The sequence below is a fragment of the Hippopotamus amphibius genome, chromosome 4 (genome assembly GCF_030028045.1).
Source record: "Hippopotamus amphibius kiboko isolate mHipAmp2 chromosome 4, mHipAmp2.hap2, whole genome shotgun sequence".
NCBI lineage: Eukaryota > Metazoa > Chordata > Mammalia > Artiodactyla > Hippopotamidae > Hippopotamus > Hippopotamus amphibius.
In genome coordinates this window covers 34,451,950-34,471,706 of record NC_080189.1, presented here as the reverse complement: position 1 = coordinate 34,471,706, position 19,757 = coordinate 34,451,950, and the positions used below count along the sequence as shown (strand labels likewise).

The 19,757-nt window shown below is 38.9% G+C and overlaps 1 protein-coding gene across 3 annotated transcripts in view; it reads left to right on the top strand.

Moving 5' to 3' along the window:
* The window catches only part of CAV1 (caveolin 1), a 33,756-nt gene extending 18,338 nt beyond the window's left edge, over positions 1–15,418 (top strand). For 2 of the 3 annotated variants that reach the window (XM_057732292.1, XM_057732293.1), the window contains exon 3: positions 13,192–15,418. In XM_057732292.1, coding sequence (XP_057588275.1) covers positions 13,192–13,533 — 342 coding nt within the window. In that variant the 3' untranslated portion in view covers positions 13,534–15,418. Of the gene's footprint in view, positions 1–180; positions 219–13,191 lie in introns of all 3 variants that reach the window. The other variant, XM_057732294.1, reaches the window with a different exon arrangement.
* Positions 15,419–19,757: the final 4,339 nt, after the last annotated feature.

Here is a 19,757-nt window from a genome sequence, read left to right as displayed (position 1 = left end):
AGATGGAGAAACCCTGTAGTAGAGGTAGGGAGCTGTGTCTTGGGAGCCACATAATGGGCTGAGATTATTCTTGTTTAGACCTTACAAGGACCCTAGTGTAAATCCTTTTCCTCACTAGCCAAGCAATGTTCAAACCTGCAGCGATTTATTTCATTAATTTTCTATTTGTTTAATAAACAGACTCGAAGCACTGGAGGGAAAAATATTCAAGCAGTGAGGTAAGACGAAAACTATTAGTAACCCTAGTTTGACTTAAGTGAATGGTAGGAAACAACCTCTGCCATCAGGAAGTGAGTTGTAGAAACCGAAAAAAAAGCTAGGAGTGTTTAAAAAGCTCTGGTTCAAACAAATGTCTTTGTGAACCAATGGGTAGCTTGAAAACACTGACGACATTTCCGTGTCTTATATCTTTGATAGAATGAAAAGAGCTTTTATTTTCCTTAGTGCGGTAATCACTCATATTTGTCCCATGACACGCCCAGAAGTTTCAAGAATAATAAACTCCCAAGTGTAAACACAGAATTTTGTGAGCAAGTGAGACCTCTGGATGTATCCTTATCATTGCATGTTTGGATAAAATAAGATTTCCACGCGTTAAACAATACAGGACTTTCTATTTGGGAAGTAAGCATCCAACACTTTGAAGGGCTGTAGTTATTTCTCCTCAAGGATGACAAACATAAGCGCCCCCAAGGTATGGCTCCTCCCTGTTCAAGTTCAATGCTCTAGTCTCAGTGCTCCTATCACTGGCTCTTGCTTGGCCTATTTTTACACTGTTCACCATTTCATGTCACTTGCTTGGTAACACTCAACATCAACGAGTGCCACCAAATCAATACCAGAAGCCTGAAGATGAAAAAAAAGGAATCAAAAGATATGCAGCCTGCTTTGTACTGAGCCATCTGAAACTAGGTGCTTTTTGTAATAATGAAAATGTGAGGCTGTGTGGACAGGAGAGATGGTTCCAGATTCCTGAAGAAGGCCCATGGCCAGCTGAGCACCAAATGTGGGATTTCCCAGAAGAAAGTGGGCACAGCCTACTCAAGTATGAAAATGCTCTGGAATCCCCAGATCATCTCATCATTGAGGACAGTTTTTAGCAATTTCAAAAGGATGTATATTTGTTTCCAAGGAATGCCTTTAAAAATATCACAAACTAGGTGGTTTAAAGCAATAGAAATTTACAGTCTCATGCTTCTGGAGGCTAGACGTCCAAAATCAAAATGTCAGCCGGGCCATGCTCCCTCTGAAACCTGCAGGGGAATCTATCCTTGTCTCTCCCTAGCTTCTCCTGGTTTTCTGGCAATCTTTGGCATTCCTTGACTTAGCCGCATAACTCCAATCAATCATATGGCCTTCTCCTTATGTCTTCACATTACCATCTTCTTATAAGGATGCCAGCCATCTCAGATGGGGAGCCCACTCTACACCAGTGTGACCTCATCCCAATTACATCTACAAGACACTGTCTCCAAATAAGGTCACAGTCTGACGTACTGGGGATTAGGACTTCAACATATCTTTTTGAGGGGAACACAATTCAATACATAACGGGATGTAAACGAGGAATGCATATTTTTGTTATCAAAACAGGGAAATTTAACTTAAATTTTCAAAGTGTAATACAAACCCAAGGATCATTTATACTCCCTCCTAAGAAGAGCTAAAAATGGAGAAACCAGCTGGTTGCCTTCAGGCGAAAGGCAAAAGGAAAGGAAGAATAAGGCAAAAAGGAATTAATCTAAAGCAGAGAGAGTCCTATTTACTCAGTGTTGCTGCCACTTTCAGACATATCCAGGCACTCAGTCAGCTGGAGCATCTTCTCCCCCAGGATATATATATATACCTCATGTTTATAACAAACTCCAGAAAGCTAATGCACACGCAAGGAATGAGCTAATCCTTCTTATTTGCTTAATGGCAGAATGCAAAATAAGCACCCACCTGCACAAGACGATCTCAGGAATGCCAAAAGGTTCTCCCGTTCCAAAATAGCTCCTCCATCCTCCCAATACTGTTGGTGAAATCCCTGACACTTCCCCACTTGTCCTGGTTTGGGTGCCTGGGCCAGAAGCTCCTGATGTAGTATTGACCATTGCCCTGGCACTGTCCCAAATATTTTGCATAAGTCAAGTCATTTAATACACAGAATAATCCTATGAAGTACGTACCATTACACCCACAATTTACAGATAAGAAACTAAGGCACAGGGAGGTTTACTAGCTTAGCAAAGCTAAGTTTCAAAGCAGCCTCCATGCTATCAACCAGGATACCATATTGCCTTTCAACAGTAGGGAGCAACTTTGTAACTAACTTAATATCATGCCCACTTAGATCTGAGCGTTAGATTTTTTTTAAGCTCTTTATTGGAATATAATTACTTTACACTCTTGTGCCAGTTTTTGCTGTACAACAAAGTGAATCAGCTGTATTTATACATATATCCCCATATCCCCTCCCTCCTGCAACTCCTTCCCACTCTCCCTCTCTCAGCCCTCTAAGTCATTCATCCTCTCACCTAGCAGAGAGCTAAGACAGCCTAAGACAGTTTTTTTTCCTCAAAGTGTCTTCCCTATAACCACTTACATCAAAATGGAGGAGGAGGTACAGACATCTGGACCCTACCCTCAGACACAACTGATTCAGAATCTCAGTGCCCAGAAGTCTGCATTTTAACAAAAAAATGAGTAGACTAATGTTTGAGAAACACTGGCCCTGCAGGAATAGAATAGGGAAGTGTACAATGTTAAGGTAAACCAGAAATTACACAGAGGTGACAAGGCAATGGGGACCCTCATAACCAATGGTCAAATAACTCGGGGGTTCTTGCCCAGAGAAGAGCTTGGTTGCTGGAGAGTGAGGGTAATGCTGAGCCTGGAGGTTTGACAGCAGAAGGAGGCCAGTCACATCCTCTGGCTTGAATTCATACACCCTGTCCTGGTAGAAATGGTTATTTACTGGGTCAGGGCAGCATTTTCTGTTAGTTTGGATGGGAAGCATGATTGCAGGCACGGAAGAGCAAACAGACCATGCGGATTCAGAAATTCCTACATGACTCTGTTTGAATAAGGAGGGTTTCATAAACAGAATGAGGACAGGTGTGGGGTTACAAAGAGTAGTGTGATGGAGGATCCAAGAGACCTAAGTCCTGTGTTTGGTTCAGTCACTGATTACCACCTCCCTGAGGCTCAGGCTCCTGGTCTGTAAAATGGGGGAAATAACACCTGCCTTGGAGGTCCTCATATACAGGATGTGATGAACCCACTGAGGCATATGGTACTCTATAATGTACGTCACTGCTATTCCAAAGCCTCTGTATGAGTCTCCTGCCTCAGAATATACCTGCCACACTCATGCCCTAAGTCCATTAATGACACAATAAAGGGCAATTGGCGATGATGCTCTGTGCATCCCCCTATACCCCTGCCAGGAAAGAAAACAGAATCACCTAAGTTCATTCTAAAGTACAAATTACAGCGCAGGCCTCCTGCACTGGGGAAACACACACACACATGAAAACATGAGGAAAAGTGGAAGCTACAGACACCAAGAACAAATTCACTCTTCTCACCCTATCTCTTCCCACTGCTGTGCTCTACTGATCCCCTGAAGAGCTGGGCTGCTACTTCTGCTGCTACCCCTGCTTTGCCTCCTCAACATATGCCAGTGTGTGTCTCCTGCTTTTTGGGCCAGATCCACACAATTGTAGTTATTCAGATCATTGGGGAAAAACCCAACAACATATTTTAATGAGTATTTTCTAAATCATTCTTCCTTAAAGCTGAAGACTTCTGAGTTCAAATTGCTCCCTCCTCTGTAGGTTTTCCATGACTTTCAAGTAACTTAAATGAAAACCAACTCTCCATTTTGATCAGACCGTGGTATTAGAGACCTATGGTGAAAAGAATATCATTTTTAATAAAATGGGATACCAAAAGATTGATAAATAAAAGTGCACTTGTGAAATAAGAAAAATAATTCATAGTAGATAATATTATGGTTAATGTATGCCTACATCCTTTCAGTGGACATTTATAGCTCCTTTAAAATATTATACATACTGAAGGAATATTTGCTAATTAATGTGTGCATAGTACTACTAGGAATTGTGGAGGATACCAAGATGGGTGCAACGGACACAGACCTGCCCTAGGTCCTGGTTTGGTCCACTCATTTATTAGTTAAGTGACCTTTCCTTAACAGGAAAATAAAAGACTATTTTCCATTCTTATTATGAAGATAACCTAGAACTTCACAAGTTTGTGAAGAGAAGCACATGAGTGAAATAGGACACTATATGTATAAAATATCATTATTCTGAGGTCTCTGTAATGTCTGAGAAGCAACGGGGAGGTCAGTCCAAAGGGAGAGACTCAAGGATCCCAGCTAGAGGCCCAGGCCAGGGACTGCAGGTCCCCTCTGCACACCTCCCTCTACACCCAGCCCTCTTCTCTCATTCACAGAGGTAGATAAATACCCACCTTTCTGTCCTCTTTCAGCTTGAAACCCCGATTAGTAATGCATCCCTCTCCCTTCAGATACAGAGGCTCCTTTCAGTCCTGTGCTCTCCCACAAGGTGAAGTTGCCTAGCACCTGCCACCAGAAAGCAGCCCAAGAACACTTCAATGTTCCCACCCCAGGTTTACGTTTTTCCTAGGACTGTGTGCGGATCCTCTGGAAATCTGAGCAATCACAAACATTAAGGATACAATCCAGGCCTCCTCTTTTCAGTCAGGGCTTTAAGAACACTGCAGCTTTTTCCCTCAGTGGTGCCAATTCAGCCCAGTAAACAAATGGGTATTTTGCCCTCGCCCCTGAGAAAACACATAGGTATTAGAGCAAATTTCCTGTGTTCTGGTAACATTTAATTGTGCTAGTTTTCAACCCTCTCTATACCCACACACTCATGAACAACATTTATTCCACTGACTTCAAAGGCCACTCAACATGTTGGAAATATGTGTGAGAACACTAAGGGGAGTCTGAAATTAGTCTCAACCCGCTTTCTGTATGTGTGGGTTTGGTACATGTGTTAGGATTTTAGAAATACATATTTGATTTTTAAAACATGCATTTGTTTACACTGGGTTTAGAATCATAAAAAATAAATCAGGATTTCTATTGCCAGTTTTTGTGTTTTTCATAATAAATGATAGTCATTCATCCTTGTCCAATAATAAATATTTATAGGTTTAAATTAGGAAAAGCTTTTCAGGAGAATTTCCATTCATTCATTATCCATCCACCAACTTTCAGATGCTAGCCAGCACAAGAGGAGTTTCCAGAAAGAAGCAGGAAGCAGACTAGGGCTTCCAGGCATGCAGGGGAATGAGTATCAGCAACAAAAAGAAGCTGTCACTAAATCCAAAGGGGTTGTCATTCACTAGTTCAGTCTTTCGTGTAAGATTCCAGAGGCCCCACCCCAGAGAGTGTGATCTGAGTCTGAAATGGGCCTGAGCATCGGCATTTTAACAAGCATCCTCCCTCCAGTTGATTCCTTTGCCACACTACCCCTGGGCTAGTGCATTCAACATTATATTCAAATGTCCAGATTCAGTGAGTGCCTTCTAGGTGGAGCTGGCTCTTAGTCTTTGGTGCATATCTGGGTAGAAAGCCAAGCACTTTAGGGATACAAGCTGATAGCACTATCAATTGCCTAAAACTTTTCTAATATTCAGTATGATATGAATTGTAGAAAGTTGAAAATGCTGTATTTCCTTCTTATATATTTGTAGACTTTGCTCCAGGACCAAATTCCAGAATATTTACATACATTCATTGTATACATTTTTCTATAAGCATGAAAATTTACGTAACAGAAAAAGAGCAATATAATAGAAAATAAAACATGATCATCAAAATAAAGGTGGTTTGTTTTAGAATTGTACTAGCTGCATAACCAATGACCCCAAAATTTAGTGGCTTAGAACAACAAATATTTATCATCCAACAATGTGTCAGAAATCCAAGTGTGACTTAGCTGAGTGGTTCTGGTTCAGAGCCTGTCACAGGCTGCAATCTAGGTGTCAGGGCTGGAGTCATCTCAAGGCCCAACTAGGAGAAGATGCACTTCCAAGCTCACTCACATGGCCACTGGGAGGATTCAGTTCCTCCCAGGCTGCTGGATTGAGGACTCAGTTTCTCAATGGCTGTTGGCTAAAGTTCTCCCTCAGTTAACTTCCACACAGACCTCTCCTTAGGGCAGCTCACAACATGGCAGCTGGCTTCGAGGAGAGCAAGAAAGGAAGCAAGATGATGCCATGGTCTTTTTCTTTTTTTTCTTTTTTTTTCAGATCTTTATTGGAATATAATTGCTTTATACTGTTATGCCAGTTTCTGCTGTACAACAAAGTGTATCAGCTGTATTTATACGTATATCCCCATATCCCCTCCCTCTTGAGCCTCCCTCCAGCCCTCCCTATCCTTCCCCACTAGGTCATCACCCATCATCGAGTTGATCTCCCTGTGTTATGCAGCAGCTTCCCACTAGCTATCTATTTTACATTTGGTAGTGTATATATGTCAATGCTACTCTCTCTCCAGCTTCCCCACCCCCTCACTCTGTCCTCAAGTCTGTTCTCAACATCTGCCATGGTCTTTTGTAACCTAATCTTGGAAGTGACCACCCCATTACTTTTGCCACATTTTATTATTTAGAAGCAAATCAGCAAGTCCAGCCCACACTAAAGGGGAGGGCATTACACAAAGGTATGAATATCAAAAGGGGGGGAGATCATTGGGAGCCATCTTAGATGCTAGAACAGAATACATGAATTTGTTTTTTTCATAGTCAATTTATCATCCTACTTACTAAAACTTACTAAATTTTACTAAAACTTATCCTCCTTACTAAAACCTACTTACTAAATTGAAAATCTGAATAGCTGTGGCTTAAAAATAAGAGCATAAGGAGAGGTCTAGAGGCAGACAGCTACTAGCATTGTTTCAGTAGTTCGCTAATAGCAAAAACAGCATCTTCAATTCTTTTGGTCTTTTAAGTATACATGTCACCTCATGGTCACAAGATGACTTCTCTACATTAAGGCAATACATCATTTTCTAAGTAGGATGAAAGCGGCAAAGGGCCACACCATAAGCCCCTGTTTCTTTTCATAAGGAAGATAAAGCTTTCCTGGAAGTCTTGCCCGGCAGACTTCCACTTAGATCTCATTGGCCAGAACTGGGTCACATGTCTACTCTAAACTGACCACTCACCAAGGAGACTAAGATTACCATGGCAAGTCTAATAAACCAACGATAACTTATCTCTGAGATAAAAGAATTATTTCCATGACCTGAATAAGCGAAGATTCGTTTGGTAGAGAAGTGGGACTGGCAATGTCAGCCAGGCAACACACGTCTTCCGTAAACATCTTGTTTGTTATTATTTATGTGTTCCATATATCCAATACAATCACAATTTTGTAATTTTTTCACAATTTTCACAAAAGTCTAAAAAGATATTTTCCCACTGAAACAGACTAGGTAAGCATCATTGCTTATTAAATTCCAAATGTACTTAAAGTTTCCTTCTTGAAAATTCCTTATTTAGAAATAAAATGTCCAAATTTTGAGATAAAAAATGATCCCATGTTTTTTTAATCCTGTGTACATATAAAATGTTTTTGAAATATTTCCATCCCATACATTTAACAAGATGAAATCTTCTGAGACTTACTGCATTAGCCAACTATTATTAAAACACGAGACAGATTGCTTTTCTTGACATCTGCTGCTAGATTTCTGTTAACTTATGCTTCTGAAATTATAGCATCATAAATCAATATTGCACAAAAGTATTTAATGTCATTTATAAAAATCTAGTTACATAAACTGTTGACTCCTTATAAAGCATCTATTAAGACACAGAAATATCACTGAAGCATATTTATGCCTTTGATCTTAAAGTCTGCATAATGATTCTTGCCAGAAGGGCAACTTGTTCCATAGATTACAGAACAGAAAATCAGTTCTTAGTGGAGCAGCTCAACCTCATCTGAGGCATCCCATTCTAAGAAATTAAATGGCACCTTCATGTCTTAGTTTTTGTGTTTGTTTAAAAGCAAATCTCTAATTCCTGTTCTGCCCCAAATCTAGGTGAACAGATAAAGTTCTGCTCTGAGCAAGACCTGCCCTCCTATAGAGGGGTAAGAGGAGCATGTCCTGGAGGTAATGGGACTCCAGAGTGACAGCTTTGATAAGAGATAAATCAAACCAATGATGCATGTGAACGAAGAGCACACTGGGGATCGTCAGAAACAGGCACCATCATTCATTCAATGATGTTCAAATTCACATACAAGCCTAGCTGCCTTTTACATTGGCTTCGGAATGTAGCATCCAGATGATTGAGGGTGTGTGGTGATAGCAGACAGCAGTGTAAGAGCCCAGGAGAGTTTCTAAGCCTGAATTCCAATCCTGTGCCTGCCATTAAGTGGGAACGTATCCTTGATCCAGTCATCCAACAGCTTTGCCCATCAATTTCTCTATCTCAAATGGGACTCCTTTTCTTTAAGGATCCCTTCAGCTTTAAATATCTATGAATCTGCTAAAGCAACTATGCTTTGATGGAATTGTGAATTGCTTTTAAATGGAATGACTGATTACTAACAGAACTTTGTTGGATTCAGTGCATTATGAATACATGTCTAAATGTACAATGAGGATACTTTTCAAAATATTCTCTCCAGTTTTCTTAACCCTAGATAAATGTACAGAAATGTCTGTATTAATGTTGAGAAAAGGACATTTCTCCTAACCTCACACAGAGATACATTTCAAGTCAATGTCTTAGAAGACAATGAGACATTTAAAGGAGACCTAGAGATATGAAGGGGTAAGCAGAGAAGGGACACGGGGAGAGAGATTTAAGTTCCTAGGGATATTGTGTGGAGGGCAGGGCTGGACCTAGGCCTGGGAATCAGGAAGTTAGAGTTCTAATTTCAGCTTTTCCACTGATTCACTTGGGACCTTGAGAATGTCTGGCCCATTTAAATCGTGCCTCAGTTTCCTTATCTGCCAATTAGAGAGTCCTTGGCTAGGTGCCCAGGATTGTGAGAACATAATGTGCAGGGCCATGGAAATTCAATCAGTACCAAAAATGCAAAACATCCTAGTTACTAGATGTCCTAACTTAAAATGGGAACATTAACAAGAGTAATTCCTTTAATAATCAAAATGTGAATGCTTTAGGAAGCATATCTATCTGGGTGAAAATTAAGCCAATAAGACTATTAGAAGAGTTTATAGCCCCAGGGATACATGAGCAAAAAGAAGTCAGACTTGAAGTAGGACAAGTTCCAGTTTTCCCACTTATCATCTGTGTGATCTTGAGTAATTTCTTAACCTCCCAAAATAGCCTCACAGGTAAAATGAAAATAGTGCGCATCTCACAGGGTTGTGGCAAAGGTGCTTACAGATGGAAGTTAGTTCTTTTGAAGCACTAATGAGGTTTGAATTCACAGCCACCATGTACTTTGCTGCTGATAGTTTCTCTTATTGCAATTGCCTGCTAAAAAGCTTAGTCACCCAGAAGAAGTAATTTTTTAATGTTGTTTATTGAACATTTACTATATTTCAACTCTCTATCCCCATTCTAAGCACTTTGCATAAATTTTCTCATGTACTCCTCACAAAAATGTATTACTATTACTGTTGCACAAATGGAGGTAGAGAGAAACTAAACATTATTTCTGGCCTCATTGTATTTCCTTAACCTGACTTACTTTTTTTTTTCAGCTGCATCTAATTGGCTCTTCTTTTATTATTAAGCTTCTTTAAATTTTTAAGACTAAAGCAGCAACTAACTGAATATATTTATATAACATGTTATTTTTGTCATGTTGCTGTCCACCCCTCGAGACCTGCTCTAAATTCACTTGGATATTTAAGGATAAATCATGCTCACTGCAATTTCTGGAAAGCACTGAAAAAACAGCCACTCTGAAATTTTCTAAGCAACTTAAAATAAAGCTTAAGAATATCCAAAATGTTCATTGAAATAAAGCATTTATGTTTATGTTTAGAAAAATCAAGTTATCGTTAAGAAATCTTACACACATGCATATATTCATAGATCTTCACTAAGGACCAATTGTGTATACATGTGTATGACCTCATCAGAACACTGTTCTCAGAGACCACGCTATGGGAATTCTTACAATTACCAGAGGGTTAAATTCAGTAAACCCTTTTTTGTTAATGTGCCTTTTTACTATGAAATACTATAATCGTCTTAGAGAAAATCTGAAAAATATTTTTTTAAGCAATGTGGTATTGAAGAAAGAGTCAGTATTTTTTGAACCAGATTAGAAATTCAAATCCACCTCTTATTTACCTGGATAATTTATTAAACCTTACATTTTTCTGTGAAATGGGAATAATCAGTTACAAAGTTGCTGTGACTTAAATGAGAATGGTGTCTGATCATGATAGCCAGTCAACAAATGTTAGTAACTATCCATTCTCTTGGAAAAGAAGCTCTAGGCAGATGTGCTTAAATTCTGTTCTGTAAAAAGACAGGAATCTCCTGTCCCCATAAAGTGGTTACCAACCTCCTTTGGTAATAGACTTTATTTTCTAATAAAAGTGATGGACCCTCTTCTATTGTATACTCAAAATGTATGTACCCACTTCAGGGCATTCAAGGGCAACCACTGCCCATCCTTTGACTCACATTAAAAACACCTGCTCTAGTGCATTCATTCTGACTTCACTAAGTCATCTTTAAAAAATAAAATTCTTTGGGTACCTTTCAGTTGAATGAAGGAAAACAGCAGGTCTTTATTTTTTATAGCTTTGGGAAAATGCAGTATCTGAGCAAAACCCCATGGTAGACAAGTAAATTGCACAGAAACCTCATTACAGGATTGATCTGACTTGCCATATATTTAGAACAACCTTTTAGAACACACAAGCAAATGTTTACTTCTGAGTCCAGATCTCAATGGGGAAAGAAAACATTAGAACAACAATAAATTTATTTAACTTCATTTAGATAATTGTGGACATACCATTTTTATTTCTTACACATTCTTAGGACATTGGACAATAGATCAAGAAACAGAATGTTCTAGAAAATAAACCTTAACTATTGTATAAGCATTGTGTACTTTTTCCAAAAGAAATTTTATTGTGTTGAATCAAAAGTGACTCCTTGGCTCTGAGAGGCTTCATGGAGTCACCCAAGTCCTCACTCCCTAATCCTGAGCTTGACTACATTGCTGCTAGCAGTCATCAACTTGCTGGGATTTCAAACTACATTAGATCCCTTCATATAGCTGCCACCACCAAGCAGTTAAGCTGGCTCTGTCCTACTGTTTTGGTGGTAATTTTTTTTACCTATGCTTCAGTTTAGTCTATATAATCCTTCCAGAGGGATAAAAGCTCCTGAGAATTAACTGCTTAAATGAATGAGTACTATGGGATAATGTGCTACTGGGAAAGGGGCCAAGTTTGCATTCTGTCCCCACCATTGCTTTGTGTTTGACTTTAGCAAGTCACCTTTGCCTTTCTGAACCTATGTATCTTCTTTTGTAAAATGACAACCTACCTTCCCAGATTGATTTGAAACCCCAGATCATATGGAGACAATGCATGTAGAAGCACTTGGTAACTGTTAAGTGCTATGTGACTGCAAACATTTGATTACTACCTAGTGGCCACCAAAAGAGACTCGTATAGGTGTGGACCACTGATATTTGCATCTGTCCTTATTCAAAACTTTACTGTTTGTTCAATTCAAAAATTAAGTTCTCTCAACATTTTTTTAACTGCCTTCTTAATTTTCTTTTTTTAATTACATTTTTTTAATCAATTAATTTATTTATTTTGGCTGCAATGGGTCTTCGTTGCTGCACGCAGGCTTTCTCTAGTTGTGGTGAGCATGGGCTACTCTTCATTGCTGTGTGTGTGATTCTCATTGCATGGCTTCTCTTGTTGTGAAGCATGGGCTCTAGGAGCACGGGCTTCAGTAGTTGCAGCACATGGGCTCAGCAGTTGTGGTACACGGACTTAGTTGCTCCGCGGCATGTGGGATCTTCCCGGACCAGAGATCGAACCTGTGTCCCCTGCATTGGCAGGTGGATTCCTAACCACTGTGCAACCAGGGAAGTCCCCCTAATTTTCTTCTTGCTTTTAATGTCACCTCTACTCTCTCTAGCAGGAAAATCTGAAGCTCAAAGCTCAAAGCTCATCTTAGGCTTTTGTCTCTCCCTATCCTTGAAGTAATTAAGTCCTGTGGATTCTTCCTTAACATCCCAGAAATTCATTACTTTCTTTTCTTTTTCTTTTTCATGGCCACTATTCCAGTTTTGGCCCTACCATCTCAAACCTGGGATATAGCAAGAATCTCTCTGCCTTGGGTCTCTTCCTTTTTCCCAAGCCTGGACACTGCTATCAAATTCATGTTGATAAATGACTGCATTGATGTTGGCTGCATTCCTCTGCTCCAATATCTTCAATAGACCCCCACTGTATATAAAATAAAATTGAATCTGGCCTCAACCTATCTTTCCAGCTGTGGCCACACAGGTCTATCTGCCTGTGACACTCACTGTATCATCCTTCCTTATTCCTGGGGCCTTGCTCATAGCATTTTCAAGATCCCTTCTTCCTTCCTTTCCAAGTCATACTCCATTTCCCAATCCCTGCTCAAGTCCCATCACCCCATGAAGACTTCTTGAATCCTCAGAGCTTACAATGATCTATTTCCTGAAGCTATTCTACCAGTTGAGCATTTAAAGAGTTGACAATCAGTTATGAACTAACCACCCCTTAACACTGTGTGTGCAGTCGTCTGGGAGTGCAATTAACTTAGGTCATGTCATTTACATTTTTCTGAGTGCCTTGTATACTTATCCACGTTGCTGGGTTTTACCTGAAGGCAGGAATTTTATCATATTCATTTAGTTTCCCCCAGAGCAGCAGTTCTCAACCTTTCACATAGCAAGGAAACACCTGGAGAACGTGTTAGAAAATCCCCTTGATGCCACCCCCAGAGATTTGTGTAGAGCCCAAATCTCTGCTTGTCCTACAAATTCCATGTGAGGCTGATGCTGCTGGGTGCCTTGGAGCATCTTACACAGAATTTGTACATAAAAGCTAATATATATTTATGCATACTCTGAAATGGTGTTTTTTTTCTTTTTCCTTCTATTTCAAGCTCATGCTCTGTCACTTCTTCCTTTCAGATTGATTTTGAAGATGTGATTGCAGAACCAGAAGGGACACACAGTTTCGACGGCATCTGGAAGGCCAGCTTCACCACCTTCACTGTGACGAAGTACTGGTTTTACCGTTTGCTGTCTGCCCTCTTTGGCATCCCAATGGCACTCATCTGGGGCATTTACTTTGCCATTCTTTCTTTCCTACACATCTGGGCAGTCGTACCATGCATTAAGAGTTTCCTGATTGAGATTCAATGCATCAGCCGCGTCTACTCCATCTACGTCCACACCTTCTGTGACCCGCTATTCGAGGCTATTGGCAAAATATTCAGCAATATCCGCATCAACATGCAGAAAGAAATATAAATGACATTTCAAGGATAGAAGTGTATCTGATTCTTTTTTTCCCTTTTAATTTTCTTGGTGCCAATTTCAAGTTTCAAGTTGTTGCTAATATAGCAACAATATATGAATGAATTTTCTTGGTTCAGAACAAAGAAATCACTCTCAGTTTTCATAACTATTATTTGTCTCTTCTGAGCTATTTCATCTGTTTTTTGGGTGGTATGAATTTTTAAAGCCCATTTAAAATGTTTTCCTTACATTTGGGTCATTGTTTTATTGGCTGAGATATGAACCTATTGTTGAAAGATAATTTGAAAGAAATATGAAGAACTGAGGAGGAAAAAAAAAAGAACTAACAACCTCAATTGCTTATTCTAAAATGTTGATCATTTTATGGTAAGGGAAGAATTCCAGGCTATTGCTATTGAGTGTACAGGTATGTGGGCAGTTTTAAGCAAACTCTTCCCTCTGAAATGTTAGTGAATTGCTGCCATTCACTTTGATGATCCAATGGGATTTAGTGATCTTTACGTTAGAAAACGTAATCTGCACATGATCCAACTAATGCCTTACTCTCTTGAAATTTTAACCTGTGATACTTTCTATGCCTGAATATTTGTTATATAGATGAGACACCTAAGTGCCTTCCAGTTCTTCAGGTTTTCCTTTTCAAACAGCATCCACCCCATCAACTTTCATTAGGTCAGTATCCTCCCTGAAGATCAAAATTAGAAAAATCCATTACCTAGTTTTTCACATTTGTTTCTGACTCTGAGATACAGAATCAGATGAAGTTCATGTCTGCACTTGATCCCACAACATCTTTATCCATATCAAGTATAATCCACGTCAGCCCCATTAAACTAATTAAGGTGGATAAATGGGGCCAAGCCCTCTCTGGGCTGGCAGGAGTGGAAGCCAACTTTCCCTGCCTCTCACCAGCTGAATGAGGTCAGCATGTCTATTCAGCTTCGTTTATTTTCAAGAATAATCACGCTTTCCTGACTCCAAACTAATCCATCACCGGGGTGGTTTAGTGGCTGAACATTGTGTTCCCTTTTCAGCTGATCAGTGGGCCTCTGGGGAAGGGCTCGTAAAATGGAGGCCATTGTGTGCCACTGTCAGAGTTGTTGCAAATGTGACCCCTTCAAAGTAAAGCACTTGCAACTGTCTGTAATGATGGGACACATGCCCCACCCCCACCCCCGCCCAGGAGCTTTGGATCTAATCCAAGCATCACTCTGCTCAGAGAGAAGATGGGGGAGGAGGCAGTAATAAAAGATTGAGGTAATTTTGCTGGAATAAATTCAAATTCTTCTGAACTCAAACTGAGGAATTTTACCTGTAAACCTGAGTCATACAGAAAGCTGCCTGGTACATCCAAAAGCTTTCTATTCCTCCTGCTCATATTAAGATTCTTCCCTGGGGGACTTTATTTTTAACCTTCAGTAATGCTTTTATTTTTATTTCCACACACCTGTTGGAATTCTGCTTGGTTTCTTTTTGGGTTTTTTTTGGGCTCTTCTAATTTTCCTGACACTTTAATTGCCAACCTGTTACCTACTTAGTTTTTTTTGCATTTAAAACAGACACTGGCATGGACATAGTTTTACTGTTAAACTGTGTACATAACTGAAAATGTACTATACTGAATAATTTTTAAGTACAAAGATATTTTTATCTTTATATGAGGAAAATCACTTGGGAAATTGCTTTGCGATTCAGTCTGTAAACTGTGTATCCCAAGACATGTCTGTTCTATATAGATGCTTAGTCCCTCGTGCAAATCAAGTGCTGGTCCAAAAGACTGCTGAAATTTTATATGCTTACTGATATTTTACACTTTTTTATCCTGCATGTTCTGTAAAGTTATAAGTCTGCACAATAAAAATGTTTAACAGTTCAACAGTCAGCTTTATTATTTTTCCCCAAAACAGGTCTGTATGCGTTGACTTCTGTAGTGTGTGTGTGTGTGTGTACACACAAGCACAATAAACACGTACATAGTGTGTGTACATATTTGTAGTATATTTTGGGGGGGTGGTCTTCCACTTTTCAACTATTACAAAGTCCTTTAGTTGGGATCTTTCTTCTAAGGCCATCACCATTCATGAGTTACCTCAGGTAAAAGTTATAATTAATGAGAAATATTTGTTTAGCACTTTACTCAATGTTTTATTTCATGTCATCTAATTTGAGCCCCCAACAACCTAATGTGATAGATATTAACTTTCTCCATTGGTAAATGATACATTCAGGGAGGGGATTTTGCTTTGAATTTTTGCCATTTCTTAACCAGAATTGTTTTAAGATGAACATTTCAGAAATAATTTGGTGTGGGCTAAGTATACAATAAGGGGTTCTGTATTAATCAGGGTTCTCCAGAAAAACAGAACCAACAGGAAATATATATATGAAATATATATATATATATGAATATATAAGGAAATTACACAGAGAGAGAGAGAGAGCGAGAGATTAAGAAATTGGTCCATACAAGTTAAAGAGGCTAAAAAGTCTCAAAGTCTGCAGGGTAAGTCAACAAGCTGGAGACCCAGAAGAACTGATGGTGTAGTTCCAGTCCAAAAGCTGGCAGGCTGAGACCCAGGAAAAGCTGATGTTTCACTTTGAGTTCAAAGGCAGGACAAAACCAATGTTTCAGTTCAAAAGAAGTCAGGCAGGAGGAATTCTCTCTTACTCAGTAAAGGATCAGTCTTTTTGTTCTATTCAGTCATTCAACTGATTGGATGAGGCCCACCCACATTAGAGAGGGCAATCTGCTTTACTCAGTCTACCAATTTAAATGTTAATCTCATCCAAGAACATCCTCACAAAAACATCCAGAATAATGTTTGACCAAATATCTGGGCACTCCAGTCAAGTTGACACATAAAATTAACCATTACAGCTTCCAAACAAAATTTGGCAAAGGGATCTTTTTTTAATTTCTCTCCCCCTGAAACTCCTTTCATGTTGTTTACAGAGTCCCTCCCTTTGCTGGGCTCTCAAGCAAGCACTGAGGCTGATTATTTAGTAACCCAGCCCAGTATATGTATTTACCCAGCAAATCCACTTCTAATATGCAGTATGGAGACATGCTTTTGACTATGGCAGCATGTCACCATAGTCAAAAGCAACTTGGCCAAAGTTATGTCACCAATTCAAGAAGAATCACTGAAGTGACTTTAAAGAAAAGCTTTTGCACAACAATGGAAACCATCGACAAAACAAAAAAGCCTACTGAATGGGAGAAAATGTTTGCAAATGATATGACTGATAAGGGGTTAATATCCAAAATATATAAACAGTTCATACAACTCAACATCAAAAAAATAAACAACTCATCTGAAAAATGGGCAGAAGATCTGAATAGACATTTTTCCAAAGAGGAAATGCAGATGGCCAACAGGCACATGAAAAGGTACTCAACATCACTAGTCATTAGGGAAGTGCAAATCAAAACCATAATGAGATAACACCTCACATCTATCAGAATGGTTATCATCAAAAAGAACACAAATAACAAATGTTGGAGAGGATATGGAGAAAAGGGAACCCTCCTACTCTGTTGATGGGAATGTAAATTGGTGCAACCACTGTGGAAGACAGTATGGAAGGTTTCCGAAAAACTAAAAATAGAACTATCCTATAATCCAGAATTCTACTCCTGGGTATATATCTGAAAAAACAAAACAAAACAAAACAAAACAAAACACTAACTTGAAAAGATACATACAACCCAATGTTCATAGCAGCATTATTCACAATTGCCAAGATATGGAAGCAACCTAAATGTCCATGAATGGATACAAAAGACGTGGTGTATATGTATACACACACACACACACACACACAATGGAATATTACTCAGCCATACTGAGATGTACACATTGCTGTATTTAAAATATATAGACAACCAACAAGGACCTACTGTACAGCACAGGAACTCTGCTCAATATTCTATAACAATCTAAATGGGAAAAGAATTTGGAAAAGAATAGATACATATCTATGTATAACTGAATCACTCTGCTGTATACCTGGAACTAACATAACATTATTAATCAGCTATACTCCAATATAAAATACAATAAAATGTTTAGTTAAATACATTCATTACCGTGTCAAAAAAAAAAAGAGAGAGAGAATGAAATAATGCCATTTGCAGCAACATGGATGGACCTAGAGATTATCATACTAAGTGAAGTAAGTCAGACAGAGAAAAACAACTATCATATGCTATTACTTATATGTCACTGAGTAACTTTTTCTTAGGATGGTTTCTCTTTCATCATTAATTCATAGGATTCTGTCAATTTCATCTCCACTATGCATCTTACTTTTGAACTCTTGCCTCATCTCCACTGTCACTACCTCAGTGTAAACAACCATCATTTTAATCCTGAACCATCCTAGCTAGTTTTTCTGTTTCTATTCTTGCCCCCTAATCTAACTCATTTGGTCATTTTGCTATACAACACAAACTGTCATACCTATGTACAGACACACACAGCTTAAAATCCTCCAGTAGCTTTTTATTGTGTTCAGTATAAAATCTAATAATCTCTTTACCAAGGCCCACAAAGACCCTACCTGTCTCTTCCAGCTTAGCTCATACCACCACCACTTTAACTGTCTGTGCTCCAGACACGCTGATCTTTCATTCCTAAGAACATGTTAACTCTAACCTGGTCACAGGACTTTGCACAGCTGTTCTCTGACTGGACTGCTCTTATAACTTCTTTTCTACTTTGCTACCTCCTTCTCATCCTTTAAGTCTCAGCCTCAATATCATTCCTCGAGAGGTCTTCCATGTCTTCCCTATCTGAAGCAAGTCCTCCCTTTTTAGTCCCTATCTTAGCCTCTTGCCTATTTCCTTCACTGCACATCATACTGAGAAATTATTTTATTTGTCTGTTTATAATTTTTTATCTTTATCGCCCTTAGGATATAAACTCCATTAGGCAGAGATTTTTACCATAATAGACATTCAGTTAGTATTTGGTTAGATGGATGGATTGATGAATGGATGGATAGACGGATGGATGAATGAAGATTATGAAGGCACAAAGTGCCAAGTTTCTGCTTTACCTCTAATAGTGTCATGAAGAAGGTCACCTAACCCATTCTGAAAAAAATTACAGCATTGTCAACAACATACTTGCCATTTGTTTTCCTTCTCCAACTTCATTTCTTTCTCCATGATTTTGTTCCCCCATTGAAACTTTCTCTATTGTACTCATATGAACACTTTGATATGAAAAAACATGTTTCCCCCATGAAAATTTTAGCAAGGACTACCATGGATATTTGATATTTTTTTTTCTTACTTGAATAATGGCAAACACATGTTGATACAGTTGTTAAGGAAAAAGATGATTTTCCAGCAGCTGTTGACTTCATCAATTCCACTATGTGATGAGTCACTCAAACTTCCACAGAGCTAGAAAGTTATAAGTAAGGAAGAGGAATTTTTTTATTGTGATGAGAGAGGAGTGGGAAGACTTAGACATGGGAAAATGAATAAAACCAAGTGGAATGAGGGATTTGATGCTATAGAAAGCTGAGTAATTTATACGTCAAAGGGAAAAAACTATAATCTACCTAATACTTTAACAGAACAACTGAAAAACATGTGGAAACTGGCATAAAGTGTGGGGTGCTTGCAGCAGGAAGAAGGCAGTCACTAAAAAAAGGCAACAGCTGCCAGTCTGAGCCATTCTATGAATGGGCAACAAAGAAACCTACTCCTCTATTTTATGTGTATTAATATCATGTCAACTATTAAGGAGATAATAACTATCCCAGGCATTGTCAAAGTCCTTTTCAAAAGGATACTTCTTAAACCTTTCATCACACTGCACAACCTCTTGGAAAAGGTGAGATTTAGTTACCTGCCAACTCTAAAACAAATTTCTGTCAATTGTATAACACAAGTAAGCAGTCTGTGAAATGCAGAGCACAATGTTCACATCGATGGATATAATTTGGCTTGACACTGACTTTGCATTTTCACTATGATTTTGTCCTTTTTTCACTGACTTTCCTATTGCCCTCAAAATAAAAATAGCTTTCACTTATTGAGCACATACCATATGCAAAGCAGTATGCTAAGCATTTTACAAATATTCCTAACAATAACCCTATGGCTTATGTGACCTTATCTAGGTCAAGTGGACACCACTGCTCTGTTTTCAAGTTCAGAAAAGAGAAGTTCAGTGGGGTTAAATAGTTCACTCAAGGTT